This window comes from Bos taurus, chromosome 28 (assembly GCF_002263795.3).
Source record: "Bos taurus isolate L1 Dominette 01449 registration number 42190680 breed Hereford chromosome 28, ARS-UCD2.0, whole genome shotgun sequence".
Taxonomy (NCBI): domain Eukaryota; kingdom Metazoa; phylum Chordata; class Mammalia; order Artiodactyla; family Bovidae; genus Bos; species Bos taurus.
Genome location: NC_037355.1, coordinates 44,420,922 through 44,443,617, shown reverse-complemented (window position 1 = coordinate 44,443,617; position 22,696 = coordinate 44,420,922). Strand labels below are relative to the sequence as shown.

At 39.6% G+C, this 22,696-nt stretch overlaps 1 protein-coding gene across 1 annotated transcript; it reads right to left on the bottom strand.

Annotated features, from left to right (window-relative positions):
- Nucleotides 1-8,088: 8,088 nt before the first annotated feature.
- OR13A1 (olfactory receptor family 13 subfamily A member 1) lies at nt 8,089-9,075 on the bottom strand. Its single transcript, NM_001390019.1, has one exon. The coding sequence runs from the start codon at nt 9,073-9,075 to the stop codon at nt 8,089-8,091; it is 987 nt and encodes a 328-aa protein (NP_001376948.1).
- Between the last annotated feature and the right edge of the window lie 13,621 nt (nt 9,076-22,696).

Genomic DNA, 22,696 nt, shown 5'->3' with positions numbered 1-22,696 from the left:
AAGTCACATGGGGACAGCAGTCCTGACTTTCATTAAAGTCAGGTGCTTCATACAAATGTATACAGAGGTCTTAGGGGTGTTACATCATCTTCTGGCCAGGGGGCCTGCTGACAATTTATGACCCTCTCCTTGTGACAGCAGTCAGTCAACACTTATTTCTCCAGGGGTGATTATTCTTAAAATAGACGCCACCTTCCGAAGGTACCAGATAAAATTGCATTCCTATAGGGTGAGGGTGTAGTGGGTTTTAATTAAGGAAAGAATTTGCTTAGCCTAAGGTCTAATGTGATTAATATCAAAGGTTAATACTTATTTATTCTATATATTCATTAATGTGTATAAAGGCAGGGGATGTGGAGACTTAGCAGTAAACATTGGCTCAACAAATGAAAAACCCTTCAGCAATACAATTTCTAATCAGCCCACTATACTTATGCTAATAGTTTTCTAACTTCTCTAAAGAACCTGTTTTTAGAAGGTTTAAAGCATCTCGTGCCTCTCACGGTTGGGAGGCTGTGAGCAATCACATGTGGCCAGACAAGCCTGTCAGGCAGGCTAGAGAACCTTCAGAGGAGTTTGTAGGTTGAAACACTCCTATCACACCCAGGAATTATTATTAACTGGAGCTCTAAGTTAACTCCTTCTCTGAAAGAGGTGGTGGGGGACAGCCCCCCGTAAAGTAAGAGGTGTAGGTGAGAGCACAAAGTAGTAAAGTAGGCAGACTCTGGTTTTGGGGGTAGATACTCGAAAATTTCCAGGGGGACTCCTGAGGCTCGATCCTGCCTTTGCGTATGTCGAGCCTCCTTCCTCATGACCTTTGCCACGGGTGGAGGTCCTCACGCCGGCTCCCAGCAGTTATATATGTTGGATATCAGTTATATAATTTGCAAGTGTCTTCTTCCATTCAGTAGGTTGTCTTTTCATTTTTTCAATTGTTTCCTCTACTATGCAAAAGTTTTTATTTAGGTCCCATATGTTTATTTTTGTTTCCTTTACTTTTGGAGATGGATCAAAAAATATTGCTATTTATGTCAGAAGAGTGTTTTGCCTATGTTTTCCTCTAAGAGTTACATAGTGTTCAGTCTTACATTTAGGTCTTTAATTCATTTTGGGTTTATTTTTGTATATGATATTAGAGAATGTTCCAATTTCATTCTTTTACATGTAGCTGTCCCATTTTCCCAGCTCCACTTATTGAAAAAACTGTCTTTTCTCCATTATAAATTCCTTCTTTTGTTGTAGACTCTTGTCCAATTGCTAAGTTATGTCCAACTCTTTTCGACCCCATAAACTGCAGCATGCCAGGCTTCCCTGTCCTTCACTGTCTCCCGGAGTTTGCTCAGACTCATGTTCATTGAGTCAGTGATGCCATCCAACTATCTTATCCTCAGTCACTCCCTTCTCCTCCTGCCCTCAATCTTTCCCAGCATTAGGGTCTTTTCTAATGAGTTGGCTCTTTGCATCTGGTAGCCAAAGTAGTAGAGCTTCAGCTTCAGCATCAGTCCTTCCAGTGAATATTCAGGGTTTATTTCCTTTTGGGTTGACTGCTTTGATCTCCTTGCTGCCCAAGGGACTCTTAAGAGTCTTCTCCAGCATCACAATTCAGAACCATCAATTTCCCATCACTCAGCCTTCTTTATGGTCCAACTCTCACATCCATACATGACTATTGGAAAAGCCATAGCTTTGACCACATGGACCTTTGCCAGCAAAGTGATGTCTCTGCTTTCTAATATGCTGTCTAGATTTGTCACAGCTTTTCCTCCAAGGAGCAAGAGTCTTAATTTTTGTGGCCGCAGTCACCATCTGCAGTAATTTTGGAGTCCAAGAAAATAAAATCTGCCACTGTTTCCACTTTTTCCCCATCTATTTGCCATGGAATGATGGAACTGAATGCCATAATCTTAGTTTTCTGAATGTTGAGTGTTGAGCCAGCTTTTTCACTCTCCTCTTTCACTCTCATCAAGAGACTCTTTAGTTCCTCTTTGATTTCTGTCATTAGAGTAGTATCATCTGTGAATCTGAGGTTGTTGATATTTCTCCCAGGAATCTTGATTCCAGCTTGTGAGTCATCCAGCCCTGAATTTTACATGATGTACCATACGTATAAGTTAAAGGAGCAGGTGACAATAAAGCCTTGATGTACTTTCCCAATTCTGAACCAGGCTGTTGTTTGATGTCTGGTTCTAACTGTTGTAGATTAATTGACCATAAGTGCATGGATCTATTTATGGGTTCTCTATCATATTACATTCATCTGTATGTCTGTTTTTGTGTCAGTACCATACTCTTTTGGTTATTGTAGCTTTGTAGAACAGCCTGAGGTCAGGGAGCGTGATTTCTCCAGCTCTGTTCTTCCCTTTTGAGATTTTTTTTTTTTGGTTAAACTGGGTCTTCGTGTTTCCATACAAAATTTAAAATTCTTTTTTCTAGGTCTGTGAAAAATGCCATCGGTATTTTGATAAAGATTGCATGAATCTGTAGATTGCCTTAGGTTGTACGGCCATTTTAACAATGTTGATTCTTCCAGTCTAAGAACATGATATATCTTTCTGTCTGTGTTGTATTCAATTTCTCTCATCAGTGTCTTATAATTTTCAGAGTACAGGTCTTTTGCCTCCTTAGGGAGGTTCATTCCTAGGTATTTTATTATTTTTGATGTGATGGTAAACATAATCATTTCCTTAATTTTTCTTTCTAATATTTCATTGTTAGTGTATAGAAATGCAACAGATTTCTGTATATTAATTTTGTATTCTGAAAATTTATAGAATTCATTGATAAGCTCTAGTTTTCTGTTGGTGTCTTCAGGATTTTCTATGTATAGTATCATGTCATCTGCCAACAGTGACAATTTTACTTGTTCCTTTCTAATTTGGATTTATTTTATTTCTTTTGCTTCTCTGATTGCTATGTTATGGATTTCCAAGACTACATTAAAAATAGTGCCAAGTGAAAAAAGAAATGAGAAAAATAAAACAATATCATTTACACAAATTAATAATATATACATAAAAAACAAATATATCTTTTCACAAGAACACAAATTTTTTTTAAATCTATATTACAATAGTTGTATATGGAAGAGAGAAAGGACACACTAAAAGGGGATAAAACTGAGTATATTGATAAATAAAAAATGTAACAGAGTTTTTGCATGGATGAATAATGATAATGCTTCATGAACTGAAGAAGATGATAACTCTCTGCATTCAAGGAAGAGAAAGAAATAAGGAAAGGAAGAAGGGAAGGAAAGAAGGAAAAGAGTCTCTGTGGATTATAATTCATTACAATTCAGGAAAATGAAGCATTCTAAAAGTCCTCTATTTTCTGACTAGTCAATCATAGTCTGAGCACAAGTGTTTAAAAAGGAAAACACAGCATATAGGAGCACACAGAGGCAGATCAACTCGGTGTCACACCACCAACATGTTGAAATTCAGATGCATGGAATAACAGCATGCTAAAAGCAGGAGGCTTGCTCACCCCTCAAAAGGAACAAAGCAAGACAGAATCACGACTTAGTTCTTGAATGTGACATGGAGCCAGTGTAAAGAATGTTGTTCACAGGAGCCCAAATCCCCTCCTCCAAGTATGATTCTCTAAAAATACCAGGAGCGCTCTAGCCAGGCTGCCAGGATAGTACAATCCAGCTGTGGTGGGTGGGTAGAGCTCTCCTCTGAGGGGAGTACTGGGCTCACCCTAGCTGGCAGTGGTGGATTAAGGTCTGGCCATTCTTCTGGGTTTCGTCCGCTTCCAGGAAGAGTGGGCCAAATACCTTCTGCTTGCCTTTGATAAAAGTAACCCCTCCAGCCTCCTTTTCCAAGAGAAGAGGGGTTCTCAGAGTAAATGGAAAAGACAAACTAAGAATCTGTTTCATGCAATGAAAATTAATTGTGATAGGACTTCTCCAGTCTTGTGGAGTGCCCTTTCTCTGTAAACAAATGCCTGCTCCTGCTGCACAGAGCCCTAAGAAACCCACATTTGGGAAAGTGGCTCAGGTATGTTGTCTCTGTTAATTGAGTGGCAGACAGCACTGTACCAACTCAATACGTCTGACAAAAGCTAGTAGGCTCTAAATCTTGTGTCCTTTGCAGAGGCTAGTGTAGTAGCATTTTCCAAAAACTTTCAAAAAGGTTGCTCTTCCAGGACCATTGGTAAGGTTGGCCAGGAGCTTCAACAGGTTTGCCACTTTTTAACAGCTTATTGTGAGAACCAAGGACAGTACCAGAAGCTGGAGTCCGTGGTAAGCTATAATATATGTTGGTGGTTAGGAGCTTATGCTCTTAATTCATGGAGCTTCCTTTCAAATCGTATCTCCAACATCCATTCATTTTGTGACTTGGCCACGCTACCTAGCCTCTTACAGCATTGCTGGAAAACCAGAGACAAATTGTGGGAGAACCTCATCCCAGATCAGACATACAGAGACTCTCATATGAGTTGGCTGCAGTCATCACCGTGGCAAAAGCAGCACAGCAGCAGTCACGAATCTTTCCAGTGTGAGAGGGGACATCTCTGGTTGGCTGTAGTTCAGTGGTTCTCACCCAGGGACAATTTTTCTTCCTACCCGCTCACCTCCCAAGGAGATTTGGCATCTCGAAAGACACTCTTGATTGTCTTAAACTGGGGTTTGTCTTACTGGCATCTAGGTGGTAGAGGCCGTTTGTTGCTAAAAATCCTACAATGCACAGGACAACCACCACAGCAATTGTCCAGCTCAAATGCCCATCGTGTTGAGGCTGACAAACCCCAAAGAAAAATGAAAGCCAGCCTAAAGCACAACCATGCGCCTACCATATTGTCTTGGCTCAGAGGTCAGGAATGTGGCTAAGACTGAAGTTCATGCTGAAGCAGCCTCCACAGAGAGGGGGCTGGATGCACCACAGGCCCATATCTTATTTTCATCAGCAGACCCTCCTTTTGTGGTTGCTGGTGCTGGTAGACTGATTCTTATCACTTGAGTCAGGGAAACCAAAAAGGCAAGGGCTCGTGGTTGGTGAATCATTTTAAAGAAGGACGTGGTCTCCTTTTCCCCTGACTGATGTTTATTATTGGAGACAAAAAGCAGAGAAAAGGGAAGAAGTGAAATGTCTATCAGTTCCTTTCTGTGACTCTTCAAAGGACTGATACTGTGAAGTCATAGAAAGGGCTTGCCTGCTGGATGCCTGTGGGATCATGAGTTTATCTGCATCAAATCATGAAGACTAATAATTTTAAGAGACAACACATGAAAACGAGAACCTCTTCTCTGTATCAGCTAAGTGAGGTACATCGGTGTCGTGCACGTGTGCTAAGTTGCTTCAGTCATGTCCGACTCTTTGCGACCCTCTGGACCAGAGCCAGACAGGCTCCTCTGTCCATGGGATTCTCCAGGCAAGGATACTGGATTGGGTTGCAATGCCCTCCTCCAGGGGATCTTCCTGACTCAGGGATTGAACCCATGTCTCCTGCATTGGCAGGTGGGTCCTTTACCACTGGCGCCACCTGGGAAGCTCTCACATTGGTGCCAGTTCTCACAAAAAGAACAAAGTCTCAGTTGCAAGGTCAGTTTAAAAAAAAGAAGAAGAAGAATCAGTTCTGAGAAGGCAAATTCCAAGCAAGACAACACTCAGCAGGGAGGGATGCGCTACCTGTACCAGAAGGGCTATAGAGAGAAGGATCAGTTGCTCAGACAGATAAGATAACAGAACCTAAGACAGAGGACTCAACTCAACAGGAAAGTGAAAAGTTTTCCTGAAAACAAAAAATGGACCTGTTGAATTTAAAGAGCAGGAAAAAAAAAAAAACAACTGGGTCTGAAAGAAAATGGGCTTTGGGAGCTGGGAGAGAATCTAGGACTAAAGAAAGGTTGCTGATCCATCTCCATCAAGGAACTCCATTTTTTGGCCTTTCCTGAGTAGAGGCAGTGTCCCTCAGGAGCCTGAGTCTTCCTGAGATAAACAGGATCCACTTTACATCGGGGACCACTGAATGATTTCTCATTCATCCGTCCCAACTGCTTCTCCTCACCAGGTCATTTTCACAGTCAAATCCTCTGCAGGCCCAGTGGCCCCTTTCTGTCTGGTCCCACACCACTTAGCCCCCACTCACCCTTTCCAGCAACCACTGCAAACATCACTCTGAGACAGGCAGGGCTGAGGAGCTGTGACATCCGGACTTCCTTGGCCGCTCCTGTCCTTGGTGATCATTCATCAATAGCAACATTTTAAACTCACATAGCACTTAATACCTTTGGCTTAAGTTCTCTCATTCAGTCTCGGCTCCATCTCTAGGTTGACTTATTGTCCTCATTATTCTTACAAGTAAACTAGAGCTCAGATGGACTGAGTGATCTGAAAGAGCCTGAATATGAACCCAAATCTTCTTCCTCCCAGGTCAGGGCTCTTTCTACACGACACACATCTCTGTGCATCTTCAGCACCGTTACACTACACCCTGTAATGCAGCTTTCTTCACGCCTTTTCTTTTTATACTCATCAATATGGGTACTAGTGTCTTCTTAATTAGGTTACCAGTTTTCTAAGGATGTAAGTCAGGTCTCATATTGCTGTTTTGTCAAATGAGTAATGCTCTGTTAAACACTCAATAAGTGTCTAAGCATTTAATTTGCTTTTTAATCCATTACAAAATGTAGGAAATAAGCAACCAAGATGAAAAACACAACATATGTTCTTTGATGTGTATTGAAAATCAGTGAACACCCTGAGGCATTAGTGGTAGTTTTCAAGGCCCGATTCATTGCAAAGTCTCTGAAACCACTGAGGGCCTGAACATGCTATTTGGGTGTCAGAATTCCATTAGAGGTGATTAGACTCAGTCCCTACCAACCTACGTACCAATGCCTCAGTCGGCCTATGGTTCATCAAATTCTTGAATTTCATGCCCCACGTCACTGTGCTTCTGTTGAATGCCAATGAGAATACTGGATGAAGAATCATGGACAACTCATTCCTTATAAATCAACATCAAATTCTACTCTCAGTCTCCATACACAATAGCAAAAAATATGTGTTTTTCTTCAATCCCAAGGATTCAGCTAAATAGTCATGACTTGCTCCTATCATTTTTAATGGGTCACAAAAAAGAGAATCGATCTTTCAGTCCCATTAGACACAGAGGATTTGTCCACGCAGTAGTATTCTGCAACAATAGGAGGGTAGCATTGCCTTCTTGCAAAGCTGTGTAACTTTTAAAGCTAAACCATAGCAGTAGTCCCCACTCCAGGTCAATGAGGTATGTCAGGTACTCATGATTTGAGAACAAAGACAAGAAAGAATAAGAAATCACAGGCATTTTTCTAAATGCTTAGCTCAGATTTTAAAGCTGAAATTTCTACATTCAAAACAAAGTAGAGATTGTGTGTGTCATACTCATCAAACTGCATGCATTGTAGTGTGCACCATTTTTGTATATAAATTATACCTCAGCAAAGCTGTCGAAACAAAGTGACGATCCTAATAGTATGTTTCACTTTGAGTGTTACTGAGAAGAAAAGGGAGAAACAAAAACGACAGCAACAGTTTTCATTAGAATCAGAAACTGTTTTAAAGTCTAATTGGCTCCAGAGGAAATACTTGGGGTGAGATAGCAGGAGTAGGTTTCTTAGGAGCAGGTGGTCACCTTTAAGAAATTCTTCAGCCTGGAAATTCTCCAAGTGCCAGAAGGCCCACATGCGCTGCCCAACTCTTTTAAGGTCCACACACCTAAAGTTTTGGTGTCGTTGCAAGATTTACAGTCTGAACATGGTACAAACAAAAGAAAAAGGAAAACATTTCCATACAGCTGTAATTCTACAAGACAAGGCGCCTTCTCTTCTCCCAGAAATCTTAGTTTCCCTGCCAACTTAGTAACGACATTACTTCGGGGTCAGACCATGAGACCCCACATACTTGAGGCTCACATCCAACCACAGTCTTCATGTCAGCCAGCCTAAGGGCCCCAGAATTTGAAGCTCATCCATTCTTTTGGGTAGAAGAGACAAATTTACTTACTTTCCAGGCCAGAAGCTCACTCACCAGACCCTTCATAGAAAGGTCAATTCTCACTTAAACTGCAGTCTCAAAGAAGAGCTTCAAAAGACACAGGTTAATTTCTGAAGAAGGGGAAAAGCTTCCTGAGAGCTGCTTTGACCTCCTTGTTTCTCAAAGTGTAGATGAGGGGGTTGAGAGTAGGACTCAACATAGTGTATAGCACACCAGCCAACTTGCTCTTCTCCGCGCTGTAGCTGGAGACAGGGCTTATGTAGGCGCAGAAGACGGCAGCGTAGTACATGCACACCACAACAAGGTGCGAGGAGCAGGTGGAAAAGGCTTTCTTCTTCCCCTCCGCTGTCCGCATCTTTAGGATGCTGGAGATGATGAAGCCATATGACACGATGGTCATCAGGAAGTTCAGTATACCATAAAAGGCATCAGCCAGGACAATCATGATGCTGTTCACATAGGTGGAGCTACAGGAGAGAAGTAGCAGAGGAGGGACCTCACAGAAGAAATGGGCGACAACATTGGGGCCACAGAAATCCAAGCGCAGCATCAGCCCAGCGTGGATGGCCGTGTTGAAGGCACACAGTGCCCACACACCTGCGACCAGCATGCCACAGAATGCCTTGCTCATCGCGGTGCTATAGTGCAGCGGGTGGCAGATGGCTGCATACCGGTCATAGGCCATGACCGAGAGGAGGAGCAGCTCGGAAGATGCAGCCCACGTGAGGAAGTAAAGCTGGGCCATGCAGCCCCCATAGGAGATGGAGTTCTCCTCTAATACTAGACCCTCCAGTGCCTTGGGCATGATGGAAGATGTACAGATAATATCCATAGTTGCCAAGTTGAAGAGGAAAAAGTACATGGGGGTACGGAGCCTGGGGTTGAAGGCGATAGCCAAAATGATAAGAATATTTCCTGTGAGTGCCACAGAGTAGAGGGAGAGGAAACAGCTGAACAAGAGCACACGGTACTCTGGGTGCTCTGAGAAACCCTGCAGGACAAACTTTGTTACCAGAGTCTGGTTACTCATGGTCCTTAGGCTGAAAGAGGTTTCTGGGACTATGAGGTGAATCTCCAACCACAGCTTCATGTGATTTCGGGGCTAGAGAGAGAAGCAAGGTGTCCTGAGGAAAGCTGCTATCCCGTTTCATTCATACCCAACATGATGCACAGCAATATTAAATAGATGTATTAAGACTCAGTTAAGATAAACACAAAAATATAACAATAGGCAAAGGGTAGAACATTCAATTCATAAAAATCAGGTAAAAATGTCCAACTGAACTCGTGAAGCATCACTCAACCTCAAAGAAATGCATGCCAAATAAATAGTCCACTCTTTATCAGCCATGATTTGGCAAAATTAGAAATGCATGATACTGACTACCATTAGCACAGGTGCCAAGATATAGGCCTCTTACAATTCATATTTCATTTGAGCCACAACATTCACTTCTGGGAATTTATCCTGAAGAAATAAGAGGATCTTCAAGTTGTCATTACAGCATTATTTATAATAGCGAACATTTTAAAGTAGCCTATACTCTTAAAGATGAGTCTGTATGATACATTGATATAATATATTGCAGTGTGCTTATCAGAATGAAGCTTTAGAATGCTTATGAAACTCTGATGCTTGTGAAAATAAACGAAAATGGTTCAAAATAAGTGTGTACAACTTTTGATCATTTTGAGTCTTAAAAAAGCATGTCTGTGTACGTACCTGTAGGAAAAAACGGCTGGTGAGTGATGGACTCGGATTTCAACAGTGAGGATGGATTGCAGTTGATTTCCTGTCGTTTTTGCTGCTCTGTATTTTCTGATTTTTCCATTTACTAACCTTTCTAAAAGGCATGTATATCATGGAATTCTCTTTCTAACAATTCTTCTGTAGCTCCCCATCACTGACAGAGGAAAGGCTCCCACCTGCTACTCCTGGATCCACCTCCTCTTCAGCCAATGTCTTCCTAGTGGTCTCACCCCTCAAAGCCCAACCATGCCCACAGCTCCCAGTCTTGTCAACGCATGAACCACACCAGGCTTTTGTGCATTCATCCTTGCAACCCACTCAGCCAGGAATGCCCTCCTTCTCAGGAGCCAGCTCTTTTACCAGCACCCCACACTTTTCAAATATCCCTTCCCTAGAAACAAAGGACCATTTTCTCCTTCGTAGCCCTTCAGGATCCAGAACTCACTTCTATTGTAGAGTCCATTACAAGTCACTTTGTGATCAAGGTATCCAAATATCTGCCCTATGGTAGGTATATCTGCCTCATTTCTCTCTGGGCATCCTTTTGGGGCACTCAACCCAATGCCTGGCATGGAACACGTGGGCCCTCTGATATGTTTGTTGAAATAATGTTGAAGAATAGTCTAGTATGGAGAAGGAAATGGCAACCCAGTCCAGTATTCTTGCCTGGAAAATCCTATGGACAGGGAAGCCTGGTAGGCTACAGGCATGGGGTTGCAAAGAGTTAGCCACAACTGAGTGAGCACATAGTCAAGTATAAGCAAAAGCAGAATCCTTTCTATTCTCAACATTGGGTACATTCTGTATTGTTTAACATGAAATGTATAACCACATTTGTTTCTTCCTTATTTTCAACTTTTTATTCATTAAAATATTTAATTAAAGGAAGATGCTCACTTTCAATTCAATGTTCTGTTTTTTTATCAAAATTCAATGAATGCAATTATCTCTGAAGCATTAAAAGGTTTACACGAAATGACTAAATTTCACCTACAGTTGAATCATATCACCATCTTTGTAAGGTGAAAACTGCTTTTTTCAAGATGAGAATAAAATTCCTCTGACTCAGCGCAATAGGCTAAGTTAGTGTGGAGTCTGTTCAAAGCAGATGCAAATGATGGAGCACCACCCTCTTCTTCTCTGCAGCAAAGTACCCTGTCAGTTAACCAGCTTGGTGGATATAATAAACACAATGTGATTCAGCTTACTTCATTTTTTCTTGGGACAAAAAAATAATATATACTACTTTTGCCCAGTTTGTGTTGAGGATCTGGAGATAATATTTGCTTCCTCTGAAACTGTTTTTGCTCTGCACCACTCTGGTGAGCGATTCCTGTTTAAGTCCAGGGACTCCTACGAGCCTGAAAAGCTGATCCAGGCTGAAAAGGAACAGCGCTGGGTTTGCCCCCATGGATGTCACTAGATAAGGTTTCTGCATTTCCCACTAGTGTCCTCCCTAGGATTCTAACCATCTGATGCCTCCAGTTATCACTTTCAGTCACTCCACAGTACAGACCACAAACCAGGGACTCAAGATGCTGTGGCCACACCTAGGGGGAGACAGACACAGAGCAGCAGTGTGCAGGCCTATCACACACCGTCAGTGGAGCACCAAGAGAGCCAATCATGAAGGAAACTTTAAACCTGTTCCTTCTCTGAACTCGGCTCCAGAATCAAGATTTCAAAAATTTAAATAAACTACAATATAAATGGAAGTTTTGAACAGGTACTGAGTACAAGGAAGTTTCAAAAAAACTGATTCACATTCAAAGAACGAATGACCTCTCAGATAATTGCCCTCTTACTGTAATTTCCAAGGCAGGTGGACACCTCTCCATCCAACTGATTAACAGAAAGATCAAAGAGTCAGAGCACCAAGACTCTCTCTGTGAGAATGACCTTAAAATCTCTGTTGGACCTCAGCCGGTCATTTCCTATCCTGGAAACTTTTCTCTCCTGAGGTTCATAGGGCATTGGCTTTAATTCTCATCAAGCATCACAAGATTATTACAAAGATGCAAGGGGAAAAGCAGATTTCAGGTACCAGCAGTCAAGTTTTCACACATTCTACATTCAGACAGCATGGGTCCCCAGACGCAAGGTGATAGGGCTTTTAAACAGTGGTCATTTTCCACACTCACCAGGCCACTTGGCACTCCATTTTCAATGAAAATATAAATTCATCTTGGATGATTTAATCACTTTAAAGAAACAGTATGCAGTGTCCTCAGAATTCCTGAAATTAAAAACTTACTTCATTGAGGTTTTTTTGGGGGGTGCAGGGGTTAGCAAAAAGGTAGATTGAATTTTCTGTGGAAGGCAATTTATTTTTAGTGAACTTTTAGTTTCAGTTTACTATTTTTAATTTTACAAATGGAGAGTTATTACTGTTTTAAGATATTTAACTAACAACGAGTAAATTGACTATTTCCATCATTTTCATCTCTGAAGGAGTTTAAAGATGTTCACAGATACCATATAATTAATCTAATGTCCTATTACATAGGAAGGTAAATATTCTTATTATAAACGTATTCCAAGAACAGAAACTAAAAATCAGAAAATGTCAAAATCTCACATGTTCAGGTTTAAATCTGAAAGCTAGTTTGAAGATGACCTAGTTCAACCTATTTATTATAAAATCACAAAGGCGTCTAAGTGACGTATCCTAGTCACACAGAGTAGCAGTGATGAAGTTGATATCCAGTACAGGGCTTTGGAATTCTAGCCTAGAATTTTTTGCTATGTAATTTGTTAGTTGCCCTGCTGAGTCCAATCTTGCCAAATGTCAAAAAAAAGTCAAGAAAAATCAACCAACCATGTATATGACAATTTATTATGAGCAAGGCATGGAAATGCAAACCCTAAACGCTCAGCCAGTTTTGTCAAACTATTTGCTCCATTATTTCACTTATTGATTCAGTGGTATTTATACACAGCGAGAAATCCACAAATGTTACTGACTCTGGATCAGCTGAACAAAAAATTAGATCTTTTACATTGTTAATGATTCAAACTAAGCAGACTTACAATGAGGAGAATGAACCACCTTCAGAATATTGTGAATTATTGTGAAAAAATTCTTTCAGCTTTGTGGATTTTAAGTACAGGTGTCCCTTCTCTGTCAACCGCAATCAAGGTTGGAAACATGGTAACCCTGAGGCAGTGTGTAATCTAAGTCAAGGGCAGTCTAGACAGGATGAAAGCTTTCTTTCCCTACTTAAGCTGATATTGGCAAGACTTTGTGACTCATTAGCAAAGTTTGTCGCTGCCTGTGGGAGACACTGGAGACAGATGTTCCCAGTTATTTCTCTAAGCGGACCCTGAAGGAGCAATTACATTAAGTGTCTCTTTGCTGGGTACTTGGCTGTCATCACTGTTCATACAAGGGCCAATTCAGACTTCTGATTCAAATGTTTGAAAAGAGATAATAATAATAATCAAGATATATAAACAAAGAATCCCTTTTCTATGATGTTACTGATATACTACCATTCAGGAATAAATGTGTATTAGTTAAAGGGTAAACTGCTACAATGAAGAGACCCAAATATGTGGTGGCCTAACTTTTTCTCTTTCACTCAACAATCTGAAGTGTGCATGAATGATGGGGTGGTTTCCAGACTGATGGGGTAGCCTTGCTCGATTAAGTCATTAAGGCACCTACAGGTCAATAATTCTTAACCTCTTAAGCTGTTATCCCCTTCACTATAATGAAAGTTGCCATAACCTCTACAAGTCAGCTTGAAGTAAGGGAAAAGATAGGCAGCCTAGGGAAAGTAATTTGTTTTAAGCAAGTAAGGAAGATGTTGCACTCATAACTTCTGGCCACATTCTACTGGCAGAAATTTAGTACCGTTGCTCATCTAGCTGCAAGGGTAGCTGGGAAATGTAGTCAAAGTTAGGAAGTCATATGTACACACACAAAAAAAAGGAGACTAAATTTTCGTATAAAATAAACAATTGCCACAAATAAGCAAGAGGAGATGGAAAATAGCAAATTTATCAAACAGACTGGCAGTCAGAGTGAATTTTATGTTACTCTCTAAACAGAGGTTCAAAACAGGAAAAACGAATGATTAGACAGTCACTCAGGAAGGAAGGCAAAAGTGAAGAAAGTAGAGAAGCAATGGATCCACAATGAAAGTTAGAAGAGGAGAGTAAGAAAGTGAATGCAGTAGTTCTAACATCCTTATGCAGGATCCAGAACAAGTCCTAGAGTGATGAAACGTGAAGCAGGACCTCCTGAAGTTGCCATCTGATAGAGAAGAGTGTCAAGCAGAAGTGCGGCATGTCTAACTAAATGAGAACAGGATCTGTGCTATGAGACAGTACCCAGGGGAACCTTCTGACCAAGCAGACGTGTAGAAACTCATGCACACTTAGGGATCTACAGAACATCACGAGCAGTCCTGCCTGGCAATACCACTGCCTAACCTCAGATTGGACCAGCTCTTAAAACAATACAATTTTTAATTTTTGGTTGATTCTTTATCACCCAGCCATAGCCCTGAGCGCCTTTCATGCTCTTCAAGTCCTTCCTCTTCTGCTTTCCCCTCCCATACAACTACTGGCCTTGCCTCATATTGTCCTGAGAAGAGAAATTCCATCCCAGCAGAGACTCCTTCCCACCTCAAAATCCTTCTGCATTTTCACTCTCAGTCTTTGTTGAATCCTGTCCTCTGTCAAGGTTCTATGAAAAACCAGCTGAAGAACCAAGAAAGGAAAATTTTCCCCTAGAACAAAACTACAAATATTGTTATTTTTCAAAGATTTCCATAGAATCTTAAAATAATTCTCATCTCAGTCATAATTTGCATACCAAATACTCCAAGAAGTAGGGAAATGTACCCATTGCTGAAATGGAGCAGGACTCTATGGTCCTTGCCCTCCATGTCTTCCGCCTGTCTTTTGTCTGTGGAAAAACTTTAGCCAAAGAATGAGTTTAATCAGAGAAGTAAGAAAATGCAGAAACTAAGGAAAACAGTCCAACAAAACTAAATAATAATAGCTTAGTCATTAACCGTAGTTAAGGACATGTAGTCCTTTCTCAAGGGGCTGTAGATAATATTCTGAGCCATATCCTGTGAGCTGTCTTGTAGAGACTGAAACACCCACCAGGTGGAAGAAGTTAGCTACATGGTGCCCAGATCACAGCCATGACATCAGCTGCCACAATTCCAACTGGCCTCAAGGAAATGGGAACAAACTGACCCAGGAACTGAATATTAACTGTATTTAAAACAATTACAATGACACGGATCAGACCATCGATGACTAACTTCAAGATGACTGTCAGAACTGACTATGCTGTTTCTGCAGGTAGCCCCCTCCCTCAGCCTATAAAAGGTCTTGTCCACTGATTGTAGTAGCAGGGAGTCAGTCTTTGGAGAGGTGTCCACCCATCCCCCCAGAGAAGGCAATGGCACCCCACTCCAGTACTCTCGCCTGGAAAATCCCATGGACAGAGGAGCCTGGTGGGCTGCAATCCATGGGGTCGAGAAGAGTCAGACACGACTGAGGGACTTCACTTTCACTTTTCACTTTCATGCATTGGAGAAGGAAATGGCAACCCACTCCAGTGTTCTTGCCTGGAGAATCCCAGGGACGGGGGAGCCTGTGGGCCGCTATCTATGGGGTCACACAGAGTCGGACATGACTGAAGCGACTCAGCAGCAGCAGCCACCCATCCCCCGGTTGCTGGCACCTAAAATGAAGCAAACTTTCCCTTCCACCAACCTAGCCTCTTTATCGGCTTTTGAGAAATGAGCGGCCAGACCCCACTTTTGGTTACATAGTAAAGAAAACATACCAAAATCAGTTCAGAAATGACAAAAATTAGTAGACAAAGATATTAAAACAATTAAAAGTACATTCCATATGTTCAAGAAGCTAGAGAAAAGCATACCATCTGGAGACAAAGATGTAAAAAAAGACACAAATTTAATTTCCAGAGATGTAAACTAAAATATCAGAAATCAATAATACAATGAATAGAATTGACAGCATAGTAGGTATTACGGGAGAAAAGATTAGTGAACTGAAAAAATTAGCAGTAGAATCTACCAAAATTAAGCACAAATCGGGGAGGGGAGGGACTAAGATTAGTGCAACAGTTAGTTATTAAAAAAAAAAAAAAAAACTTCACACAAACTAATATGTATTTGATTAAACCCCATAAGTAGATAAGGGACTTACTCAGACGGTAAAGTGTCTGCCTACAATGCGGGAGACCAGGGTTCAATCTCTGAATCAGGAAGATCTGCTGGAGAAGGAAATGGCAACCCACTCCAGTGTTCTTGCCTGGAGAATCCCATGGATGGAGGAGCCTGGTGGGCTCCAGTCCATGGGGTCGCAATAAGTCGGACACGACTGAGCAACTTCCCATAAGTAGATGAAAAGTAGGATAGAATGTAAAAAACTTGAATTAATAATGGCTACATTTTCTCCAAACTTAATGAAAAATATAAAGTCACAGACCTAATATGTTCAATAAACCCAAAGCACAATAGGTAAAACAATTTTAAGTAAAATAAAAGTTTAGTCAATCAAATACTACCAATATATTAAAAGTATGGTACATCATGACCAGGTAGGGTTTATCCCAGAAACACAGGATTGTCCTAACAAATAAAAATTAATCAGTGTCATTCACCAGATAAGCAAATTAAAAAAGAAAAACCATGACCATCTCAATAGATGCAGGAAAAAAAATGGACAAAATCCAATATATGAAGCATCCACTTGTGATGAAAACTCGCAGCAAACAAGGAATAGAAGGAAACACCCTCATTCTGATAAAGGAATTCTATGAAATTCCTACAATTAATATCACACTTAATGGTGAAAGACTATATACTTTCCTCTGAAGACCAGGAAAAAGACAAAAACATATGTGCCTTCACAGACAAGTTGGCTGCATGTGGAAACAATCCTACAGATCTAAAAGCAAATAAAAACCCTTCTAGAATGAATAAGTGAGTTTAGGGGTGTTGCAGGTACCAGATCGGTATATACAAATTAATTGTATTTCTATGTGCTAGCCATGAACAGCTAGAAATTAAAATTAATAATTTTCCTAAATATATAAAATAATAGAAATCAATCTGACAAAAGGCATGCAATACATATATACACCAAAATACAAAATATCGCTTAAAATATAAAACAAAGAGATATGCTATTTGTGGATTAAAAAAAGATTCCGTAGTGTTGATTCATTCTCTGCAAAGTGATCTACAGATTAAAATAATCCCAATCAAAGGTCCAGCAGGCTGTTTTTGTAGATATTTCTCAATAAGATCTAAAATGTACACGAATCTACAAACAACCTAGGATTGCCAGAGAATTTTGAAAAGGAACAAAGTTAGAGAACTACCACCACCTTACTTCAAGACTTATTGTAAAGCTTCAGCAACTTAGAAAATGTGCTATTGGTGAAAAGATAAATACATAAATCAATAGAATGGAAGAACTATACCACATATACAGATAATTGACTTTGGCCAAATGTGCAAAGGCAGTTTAGTAGAGAAAGGATAGTCATTTCAATCAAGTGGTATGGATAACCTGGACATCTTTAGGCAAAGAAAGGAACTTTGATTCATACCACACTTTATATATAAAAATCAACTCAAAATGAATCAGAGACTCAAATGTATAAAAACCTAAAACTATACAACTTCTAGAAGAAAATACAGGAAAGTGTTTTTTAATTTTTTTGATTAGACAAAGATTTCTTAAATGCAATATCAAAAGTATGATCCATAAAAGAAAAAGAATTAATAAATTGTGCTTCATCAAAACTATGTAAGTTTTGCTCTTTGAAAAACAAAAAACTGTTAAATCCCAGACTGAGATAAAATATGTTTAAATCACATTCCTGGTAAAGGATTTTTATACAGAATGGAAAAGAATACTCAAATCTCAATAGTAGGACAAAAAACTATCGAATTAAAAAAAAATGAACAAGAGATTTGATCAGATACTTCACCAGAGAAAATATACGAATAAGCCTATGAAAACATGTAAATGTCATTAGGAAAAAGCAGATTAAAATCACAATGAGATAACCATACACACCTAAATGGCTAACATTAAAACAACTATACTAAGTGTTAAAAATACACTGCTGATAAAAATGAAGATGGTATAATCACTTTGGAAGACAGTTAGTTTGTCAGTTTCTTAAACACTTACCATCCCATTCAAGTGGGCATTTACCCAAGAGAAATGAGAATGTACATCCTTACAAAAACTTGTATATAGATGTTCATGCAGCTTCATTTTACTAGCCAAAAACTGGAACAAAAATTAAATGTTTAAGGGCGGGTGGAAGAGATAATTAGGGAGTTTGAAATTGACATTACACACTGCTATACTTGAAACCGATAACCAACAAGGACCTTTGTATAGCACAGGGAACTCTGCTTTATATTATATAACAACTAAATGAGAAAAGAATTTGAAGAAGAATAGATATATGTATATGTGTAACTGAATCACCTTGCTGTACACCTGAAACTATCACAACATTGTCATCAACTATACTCCAATATAAAATTAAAAGTTCTATACATCAGTGTCTCTTTTGCTGTCTCGTATACAGGGTTATCATTACCATCTTTCTAAATTCCATATATATGCATTAGTATACTGTATTGGTGTTTTTCTTTTGGACTCTGTGGGAGAGGGAGAGGGTGGGATGATTTGGGAGAATGGCATTGAAACATGTATAATATCATATATGAAATGAGTAGCCAGTCCAGGTTCGATGCACGATACTGGATGCTTCGGGCTGGTGCACTGGGACAACCCAGAGGAATGGTACGGGGAGGGAGGAGGGAGGAGGGTTCAGGATGGGGAACACGTGTATACCCATGGCGTATTCATGTTAATATATGGCAAAACCAATACAATATTGTAAAGTTAAAAAATTAAATTAAATTAAATTAAAAGTTAAAAAATAAGTAATAAAATACTTTATTGCTAAAAATGCTAACCATCAAAAAAACTGCAATGTTTATCAACATGCAAATGGATAAACAACAGTGATACAATTGAAAACCTCTCAAAAATAAAAAGAATGTACAATCAGTCAGTCAGTCAGTTCAGTCACTCAGTCGTGTCTGACTCTTTGCGACCCCATGAATCGCAGCACGCCAGGCCTCCCTGTCCATCACCAACTCCCAGAGTTCACTCAGACTCACATCCATCGAGTCAGTGATGCCATCCAGCCATCTCATCCTCTTGTCGTCCCTTTCTCCTCCTGCCCCCAATCCCTCCCAGCATCAGAGTCTTTTCCAATGAGACAACTCTTCCCATGAGGTGGCCAAAGTACTGGAGTTTCAGCTTCAGCATCATTCCTTCCAAAGAAATCCCAGGGCTGATCTCCTTCAGAATGGACTGGTTGGATCTCCTTGCAGTCCAAGGGACTCTCAAGAGTCTTCTCCAACACCACAGTTCAAAAGCATCAATTCTTCGGCAGTCAGCTTTCTTCACAGTCCAACTCTCACATCCATACATGACCACTGGAAAAACCATAGCCTTGACAAGACAGACTTTTGTTGGCAAAGTAATGTCTCTGCTTTTCAATATGCTATCTAGGTTGGTCATAACTTTCCTTCCAAGGAGTAAGCGTCTTTTAATTTCATGGCTGCAGTCACCATCTGCAGTGATTTTGGAACCCAAAAAAATAAAGACTGGCACTGTCCCCACTGTTTCCCCATCTATTTGCCATGAAGTGATGGGAACAGATGCCATGATCTTAGTTTTCTGAATGTTGAGCTTTAGGCCAACTTTTTCACTCTCCTCTTTCACTTTAACCAAGAGGCATTTTAGTTCCTCTTCACTTTCTGCATTAAGGGTGGTGTCATCTGCATATCTGAGGTTATTGATATTTCTTCCGGCAATCTTGATACCAGCTTGTGCTTCTTCCAGCCCAGAGTTTCTCATGATGTACTCTGCATAGAAGTTAAAGAAGCAGGGTGACAATATACAGCCTTGACGTACTCCTTTTCCTATTTGGAATCAGTCTGTTGTTTCATGTCCAGTTCTAACTGCTTGCTTCCTGACCTGCATATAGGTTTCTCAAGAGGCAGGTCAGGTGCATATGCAGTTATATGGCTGAAACTCAAAGTAACCAGAGTGAGTGAAGAAAAAAGGGTACATGCTACATGATTCCATCTATATACAAATTCTAGAAAAATGTATACTATTCTGTAGTAACAGAAAGCAGATCAATGGTTGCCTGGGGAAGGAATGAGGAATGATTAGGAGAAAGCATAGGGCAACTTTTGATAGTGATAAATACATTTGTTAATTTTCTTGTTTCTGGTGATGGTTTCACCTGTGCCTGAGCTTTTCATATTGTAAATTTTAAATATGCGAAGTTTGTTGTATGTCAATTATATTTCAATACAGTTGTTAAGAATTTATTTTACCAACAACAACAAAAAAAACACCCTACCTGACAGCAAGTTGCAGTTGTCTAGGAATGAATCAAAATAAAGGATTCAGAATGAAGAAGCTGTGGCAAAAAAAGAAAAAATACTAAGAGTAAGGATGAAATTCATTTAAATATAAAATCATCACTAAGCAACTGTGGAATCTGTGGTTACAGGACAATAAATATAGCAATATAAGACAAATGTTAAGAACTAAAATTCTATGACAAGGAGTTTTGATACATATTGCCTAATTGCCAAGCAAGGAAATGTTTTTACAACTACACCCATACTATTTTGGTATTTCATCTTTGCTAAGTGAAAAAATACGTTCTTGCTTTATATTCTATTTCTTTAATTAGAAAGGTTGAACAGCTTTTCATACATATTCAATTTGCATAGCTATTATTTTTCCCAATTATTTGCATGGAGTCTTGCTATATTTAGAAGTTATTATCTACCACATACTACAAATAGCTTTTGTTTAGTGTGTGTATATCTATGTGTGTATCTGTGTGTATAGAAATTTTGAACTTTTCATGTAGTCAAATTAAAAAATATTTCCTGTTGTGAGTTTTGGCTTTTCTCTCTTGCTGGGAAAAGCATTCTTTACTCTAGAATGTTAAAAAATAGTGTTTCTACTTAGCAATTTTGAGGTCTACTATTTTATACCTAAAACTGTAAGTCAGCAGTTCCTCAAAACTTTAGCATAGAATTATCATGCGATTCAGCAATTCCACTTCTGGGTATATACTCAAAAGAAGCAAAAGCAAACATTCAAACAGATACTTGTACACACAAGACCATAGCAACATTATTCACAATAGCCAAAAGCTGAAAGCATGCCAGGTGTCCATTTATAGATGACTGGATAAACATTTGATGCATATGTACATGGAATATTACTAGTTTTAGAAATGAAGGGAATTCTGGCACGTGCTGCAACATGAATGTACTTTAAAAACATTATGCTGGCTGAAGTAAACCAGTCACAGAAGGACAAATACTCTATGATTCCCCTTATATAAAGTACCTAGAGTAGCCACCTTCATAAAAATAGAAAGGAAAACTGTTGTAATCAAGTTCTATGCTAAGTCACTTCAGTCGTGTCCGACTCTGTGCGACCCCATAGAAGGCAGCCCACCAGGCTCCCCTGTCCCTGGGATTCTCCAGGCAAGAACACTGGAGTGGGTTGCCATCTCCTTCTCCAATGCGTGAAAGTGAAGTCGCTCAGTCATGTCTGACTCTTAGCGACCCCATGGACTGCAGCCTACTAGGCTCCTCCATCCATGGGGTTTTCCAGGCAAGAGTACTGGAGTGGGGTGCCATTGCCTTCTCTGAATCAAGTTCTAGGAGAAGGGAATGGAGAGTTATTTTTTAATGGGTATGAAGTTTCAGGTTGGGAAGACAAAAAAGTTCCGGACATGGATGGTGACAGTGGCTGCATACAGTGTTGATGAACTTAATGTGACTGAATGATATAGTCACAAATGGCTAAGAGGGTACGCATATACATAATGTATATTTTACCAAATTTTTTTTTAAAGTGTGATTCAGCCAAGCATTAAGATCGGAAGATGGTAGCCATTATTCTAACCATTTATTGAAAAAAAATCATCTTTTCACTACTGCTTTGAAATGCAGTATTTATCTTCCTTCAAATTTCCACCATTATATTGAAATTCTCAATTCTTATCTGCCTATTTCCCCTTTATTATCAAACTTTTATTTATCGTATTGAAATGATATGCACTGACATAGTATCCAGAATGTTTTGGCTCTTACTTTATCTTTACCCAGCAGGAACTTTAAAATCACCTAGTGTAGTTTCAAATACAACCTCGGTAGCTTTACCGATGTTACACTTATGAATCCATTTAAAAGGATTAGACATTTTCACAGTATCGATCCTCCTCTCTAAGAGTTAACCATTAACCATGTCTTTCCATTTTAATCTCCTGTTTCATATTTCTTAGTAAAAGATTAAAGATTTTTGACATATAAATCTTGAACACGTATTACCAGGTGTATTTCTAGTTATTTTATCTTTCTTGTAACTTTTATAAATACTCTATCATCATTCTTACTTAATTTTGCAAAATTTTATATTTCTTGATTCATTTATTGTTTCTAAAAGAAATGAGTTGAATTTATCTGTTTGCGCTTATATTTCCTGCAGCTTTATCGTACAAAATTTGGTGTTATATTAGTATATGGTATTATTCAGCTATGGCTGTCATATAAAATACCATAGATTGGGCAGCTTAAAGAACAGAAATGAAAAATCTTCTCACAGATCTAGAGTCTAGAAAATCCAAGATCAAATACCAGTCAATTCCATTTCTGGTTAGAACCCTTCCATCATGACTGCCTCATGGAATAGACTTACAGGGGAAGTCACTTCACCCTTCTGAACTTCTTCCCAGTTGTCAGCTGAGAGCAACAACTAGAATTCACCTCTGCCACCTCTCAAAGCCATCATGAGAAGCACAATGAAGTCCTGTTATATGAAAATG

What these genes read in the sequence shown, in the direction of transcription:
- OR13A1 (NM_001390019.1), bottom strand. Translation starts at nt 9,075, where the DNA reads ATGAAGCTGTGGTTGGAGATTCACCTCATAGTCCCAGAAACCTCTTTC.